Raw genomic sequence first — 6,690 nt, 5'->3', positions numbered from 1 at the left:
TAGTTTTCTTTAGTGTTTCTAAATTCTTTCTCAGCTACAAGGTGATATCCAGAAGCGTGAATTTGCTATCTTAAATGTTTTGTTCACAATTCCTTACTGGTAAATGAACTTTGAGATTTGTCTTTCTTAGATTTGTTGATAGTCACAGTTTGTAGAATCATAGTTTTGCTTCTTATAGTGTAACATGAAATCATCCATTTTGGAAAAGAACACATGAAGTCCTTATATTGTTATATTTGTAGCGTAATGTTGAGGGTATTCTGAAGTAGCCATGAAAAGTATGGGTACTTAAGTAATAGAACTATTACATGTATGGAAAGCTTATCAGAGATTCAATCTATAAGAACATCTTTGCATCTCTATGCTATCTATGGGTAAAATTTTTGTAGGAAAAGCATTTCTTTGGGCCCTGATCAGCTAGCAACTTACAAGGTGGAGGTTGCACACTACTGCTAATTCCTTCAATATTAGTGCAAGCCTATGGATTTTTCTTGGACTTTTCTGCTAAACCAATTGTTACATTAGACATGCAGATTCCAGTGAAAGGATCCCCGGATATCCAATCTAGCTGGCCAGCCATTGACACGTTCTCTGCCACCACATCCCGGTAATTGATTCATTTTATCTCTGGTAAGGCTTTAGGATCCCAGTGAGTGTCAGCATGTGAACTATAATTGTCTGTCATCCAAAATACCCATTTCATGGTGTGCAGTTTCATCCCTTTGACATATATATCTTTGATGTAGCCCCCTCGCCCCATGCCAGTCTTGATCCTTATCCCTGATTCTGTCTAGATGGTTGTAATGTCTTGAATTCTCACATCTTGAATTCCACCTGACATTTCACTTCCTAATGCTATAGATGCACTGTACGGTGAAATGCAAGTGAGACGTTTGATGATCAAATGACTTGTTGGCTTTCCGTATTTTGTACCGTACTCATTCCAGCCATTTTGACTGCTACACAATCATCTCCAGATACAATGTAGTTGTCCTCTAGTTTTCTAAGTTATTGTTAACTATGTTCTTTATTCTTTCTGTTTGTTGGTCCTGGTGTTACAAATATAAATCGGTGAGTATGTAAGCATTTGATTCTATCTTTCTTAGAAATTACTGGTTTTGACATCTTCATTCTACTTTTGAAGTTCTTGAATTTGTACTTTGTTTTCATTCTACTTACGAAGTTCTTGAATTTATACTTTGTTTTCTTTTCGGGTGCTCTTAATATCTTTATTAAGTTTGAGGAATTTGATTATTTGATAAGATTCCTCTTATGAGAATAATTCATTGGCGCAGGTTCTTTTTCATGTAACTGATATGCCCATAATTCCAAAGATCAAGAGGTACATTTTCTATATTACTGCTAAACAATATTAATAAACAATATATCGTAATAGTAAAAATGACTTTGGATATAATATTCATTTCCTTTCTTGAATATTTCCATTTTGTAATATCATTGTCTAATACCTAAGACTAATCCACCATAAAAAACAAGAGCTTACAGAGAACAATGAAGAAGCTACACAAATATAGCACTGTAATAGTTTGCTTGCAAAATTTTCTAAGAAGAAGTCAAATTTTGGAGGGCATAGGAAGATTTTTTATGTGCACTGTAATGCAGTCAAGTTGTTTGATGATAAGCTTGAAGAGTTGAATTAATATTTTTATTGCTTCTCTTTCTTTCTTCACAGGAATTCTAGCGCTTACACATGAACTTGATTATGTTTGGTGAACATATAGTCGTATACATCCTATAAACAAAAATATATACAGTTATGTAACTTCTTATATATCAGTTGTGACAGTAAATATGTGAAGAGACATGTTTCTACATAACCTATACCAAATCTCTAGAGTATAGATTTCAAGAAACAAGCATCTCCAAGACAATATAGCAATCTAGAAGGAGCCTACATTAGCTTCAGGTCTATTTGTTGTCAATTGAAGTTAAAAAGCTCCCACGCTAAATTTTAGATTTAGAATATTGAGGAGGTATAGTATTAGTTGAGGTTTGCTAAATTCTAATCATCAATTTTAATCAATCTTCTCAATTGTCTTATTATTGGAATCTCTCTGGTTTCAGGCACAACACATCTCTTCTAGTGAGCATATCAAGGAACTCCAAGGTATAGTAATTTGTGTTGGGACATTTAAGTTTGACTTATGAGCAAGCGAGGCAAATTTGAGTGTGGTTCTAAAATTTTCTGTGACATTTTATTTGATTCTGTTGATGCACATTTGCTAATCTTTTTTTGAGTAATTATATCTTTTTTGTTTGCATTGTTCTGCTATTATTTAGTATGAAAAACTTTTGATTTCGAGTATTAGCAGGATTTCCTCTTAAATTTGAACTCATATTTGAAACCAAGTGAAAATCCTTAAGGAAGTTCCTTCTCTTGTTTATTAGTCCTCTTAGTATTGGTAGTTAAAATCTTGTAATACTATTTTTGTTAGGAAAGAAAAGGAGGTGACAAAAGGAACTTGAAAGCAAGCTTCTACTGCTTCACTTTTTCTCTCTAGAAAAGTATAAGCATGAGGCAGTTGTGCTAGGTCGTGTGGCATCTCGTGCCTTTATTACTCATACACTTCCTCAGAATCGACTTTACCTTAATTCCATCGCCATGGCTCGGGGATTTCGCTGACGTCTCTTGTTCTCAACGTGAGTTCTGTACTATGTTTTCTCTAGTAACATTCACTTTTCTAGGTCTCTGTTAGTTCTTCTACATTTATGGAGTTTATACCTTTATATGATTTGTGGATGCATGTTTCAAATTTATACTCTCTCTATTTTCTTTTACCCCAAAATTGAAACATTATATTGCTACAAACTATTTGAATTTTGTTGTATTCTTTACTTAACTTAAAATAAAAAGATTTTAACACAAAATATTAAATTTAATTTGGGTATAGTAGAAATCCTTTCTTCTCCTTAGATATAAGTTTTTAATTTTAGTTGTCCACTATCCAATTTTTAACACAAATCAGCTCTAAGATTGTAGGTATAGTGAAAATAAGTAATATATGTATGTTTTGAAAGAAAGATTAATGACTAGCCAACATTTAATAACTTAATAGAGAGATGCAATTTTGGAGATAATCCGCAATTACACTTCTCCTTTGGTGACTGTACAAATCGGAAATTATATGCAAGTAACATAACTAATTTGGAAATGAGAGCCGCAACAAGAATAATTCAACACATCCTCATAAAAATTTAAAAGACATGATTATAAATTTGAAAGGTGCCTATTCTGCTGTTGTCATACTTTGTGCTTGCCATTGTCAATGCATGTTGCTAAATTTCATACATTTTTTTCCTTGTGTTGTGAGATAATTCTGCAATAGTGAGTTCTGGATTAGTTCTTGGGATGTAATTTGTTTCGTTTCAATTTGGACTATCAAATATTAATTATTAGCCATCTCTCTTTCCTTCTAATGTGTTCTGTTTTATTTAAGAATCAAATATTGAGGAAACTGAGCAAGCATTGAAAGGAAAGGATGAGGTGATTGCGGACAAAGAGAACATAATAAAAGGAAAAATAGAGATGATCAAGTCACTGTCAACTGAAATTGGCCTCTTTACAGGTGAGTCCCTCAAATTAGCAAGTTTTTATGCTATTTTAGTTGCATGAAAATGGCTTAGGAGTGTTGATGTAAGTCGTAGCCTCTTCAGTCATATTGTTTTGTATAGACAAAGGGTTCCTTTAGTTGACAACAAGTGTTTCATACTTCAGAGAAGATCGTCCTATAAATTTAGATACACGCAGTGTTAATACCTAAGTAATGATCCATTAGTTTTCTTCTCTCTAGGGCTATAGTTTTTTTTTTGGCTGACCTCAGGAATAAATAAGATGAGCCATTATATATTGTTATACTTCAAGAATCTGTCTTTGATTTGTACTAGAACAAATTGATGATTGCTATTGCACCAACTTATTATTTGTCATCAGGTTCGGGATAACCTGGCAACGCTACTTGCTTTGTGTTGGTACTGGGATACTCATGGAGTTGGATCCAAGGTCTGGTTCACCTTCAGCTTTGCTAACTGGTCATCGTTTCACCGTAAATTTAGTTTCCTCTTTTTCTTGTTTCCAGCTATATTCAACAACTACGAGAAGGTCTGCACAATTTCTTTGCAACATTTATGGATTTTATTGTAGTTACTTACTGTCACATCTTATTAGCATATGAAATATATGTTTTAATAGCAACTAAGAGTCCTATTTTTCATGACAGTACCCCTACATTGGGAAGGGGCAGGGAAGTATTGTTAAAAATGACTAGTATTGAGCATATTAAATACATGATTTATTTCACTAACTTATACTTTTATTTTGAATGACTAGTATTGAGGAATTTTCAAACCCATTATGTAAATATATTATTTTTTATGTAGTTTTAATAAGCACATTTTAATCAAAAAAAATTCTAAACCAAGAAATCTTCTCAACTATTTCAGGTTTTGCTGAGAGGAAATTAATATTATGCAGACACCAAAATCAAGGTATTTCTGATCTCTTAATAGTAAAATGACTATATTTCATCCTTGAAATAATGACATACATTTCTATAGTTATTTTTTTATGTATATATTAGAAACAAGAATGGTAACAAGGTACTCGAAACTCACTATGAATCTGATAATCTCATAACACATGATTCTGATTATGATGGCATACATTTTTGTAGTTAATGATTTAACGATTGTTACTGAAAGATTAACTATTAATATCTTCTTCTAGGAATTCAAATATCCCATCCAAGGATTGGATGGATTTAGCAAGGTATTAGCAAAGAGTATATTGTCGGTGTTGAATCATTCCTAGATTATCCTTACTCTTATGGAGATCCTCAAGGATATAACCTTGCTTCACCTGTTGATGCAAGTAGCGCACAAATCATAAGAGGCACAAATCTTCCACATTCTTCAAGGTCAGATCATAATCCGGTTCTTCAAAAGGTATTTTGTATTTAGTATTCTCTGTTAATAGTCTGCATATTGTTATCGATATCCAAGGTAGTTGTCATTTTGTTGCTTGTGTTTCTCCTCTTATTGTTGACTTGATTGATGTTCTTCTGAAACTGTCCAATGTGTTCCCTTGCATTTTTTGTTTTCCTTTTTTTACTTGTATGGTTGTGGAATGATTCTTGTTGGGGGAAGAATCTGGGCTCCTGATTTGACATAGTTGTCCTCTGTAGTGATATAATAATTCTTGTTAGAATTGGATTGTGTATACCTAAAGAATTCCAGTTGTCTAGCAGTGTTCCTGAGCTCGTTGATGGTGTGCTGAATCTTCCATGGAGTTTTGGCATTGTTGTTGAGCCATTTGGTTAATAGCTCTGAGTCGACCTCCAATATCTCCTTCTTGTATCCATGTTGAACACACCAGTCCAGTCCACGTAAAGCTGCCTGACTTTCAGCCTGGTTGTTAGTGTCAATTCTAGTTGTCTGCATCCTTCTATCAACAACATCAACTCTCCCCAATTGCAAGGACAATTTATGTAGGGATAGACTGTCATACGGAGTCTGCTAGTATCATTAAAAAACAGGAATTTGACTCTTGCACTGCTAGACTTTTTGCCTCCATATTTTGTATATCACCTGTTCTTCTAAAAGTTCCAACAGATGATAATAGGGCTAGAGTTTGAAGAATAAGTTTTGAAGAATAGGTAGGGATAGACTGTCATATGGAGTTTACCTACTGTTTTCTCCCAGATTTATTTTATCATTCATATTTGCCTACTGTGATAGTCTTGGAATACATGCCCTATTGTTTTCTCCCAGATTTTATAGTTTTTGTACATGTTTGGGGTTCATTAACTGTGAAGGGGTTGGGAAGGGGCTGGGAATTGAACAATATAGTGAGCAAATGAAATATTTGATTCTCTAACTTATAATTTACTTGTGAATGTGCAAGAAAATGCCGCTGATTGAATTTGATGAATAGAGGACAGAAGTAAACTCGATTTATTGTAGTGAACGATAAAGAGTTTTTGTACTATATATTATCATAAATGTTGTTTGAATACATTTGGTTTTGTGGAATGTATTGCTAGTAGAGATCTTTAAGCAATTGCTTTCTATATGTATGGGACATATTCTCGAAGTTTATTTAATTTGAAATATATATTTCGAATTATTTATAAGCAGATTTTGTGCTTTATATCACTTATATATATATTTAATTGTGATTATTGATTATATGCAAACTAAATTTTATCGTAAGTGTGGCTACAAAAATTCTACACAGCATTGCAACACTTCGAAAGTGTGGCTTATTGTTTATAAATCTTATCTTGTACATAAGAAAAGTTACACTTTATAAGTGTTGTTGTAGGTGAGATATAAAAGGCTACACTTTTAAAGTGTAACCATTAACACCGCAAAGGTAACACTTTTAAGTGTAGTATAATCAGATAAAAGTGTTGCTAATGAAATACTCCAAAGTGTGGCCTTTATACCTCTTTGGCCACGCTTTGTAAGTGTTGCTGCTTTGGCGACACTTCAAAAGTGTGGTCCAATGTCAAAGGTTACGCTTCATTAGACCACCCCCTAAAAAGTGTTGCCTAAAGAAAAAAAAATGTGGCCTTTTATCAAAGGCCACACTTTTTGCTAGTTTAGGCTACACTTTACCGGGGTGGCCGTAGGCCTAAAATGGTGTAGTGAGAGCTAGGGTTTCAATTGAGG

General features: G+C 33.5%; 1 protein-coding gene across 1 annotated transcript; it reads left to right on the top strand.

Annotated features, from left to right (window-relative positions):
- The first annotated feature begins 2,165 nt into the window (after nucleotides 1–2,165).
- On the top strand, nucleotides 2,166–4,081 carry LOC125847255 (uncharacterized). Its single transcript, XM_049526914.1, has 4 exons — nucleotides 2,166–2,228; nucleotides 2,553–2,661; nucleotides 3,459–3,587; nucleotides 3,953–4,081. The coding sequence occupies exons 1-4, from the start codon at nucleotides 2,166–2,168 to the stop codon at nucleotides 3,961–3,963; spliced, it is 312 nt and encodes a 103-aa protein (XP_049382871.1). The 3' UTR covers nucleotides 3,964–4,081.
- Nucleotides 4,082–6,690: the final 2,609 nt, after the last annotated feature.

This window comes from Solanum stenotomum, chromosome 12 (assembly GCF_019186545.1).
Source record: "Solanum stenotomum isolate F172 chromosome 12, ASM1918654v1, whole genome shotgun sequence".
In the NCBI taxonomy this organism is placed as follows: domain Eukaryota; kingdom Viridiplantae; phylum Streptophyta; class Magnoliopsida; order Solanales; family Solanaceae; genus Solanum; species Solanum stenotomum.
This window is presented reverse-complemented; position numbering and strand designations above follow the sequence as displayed.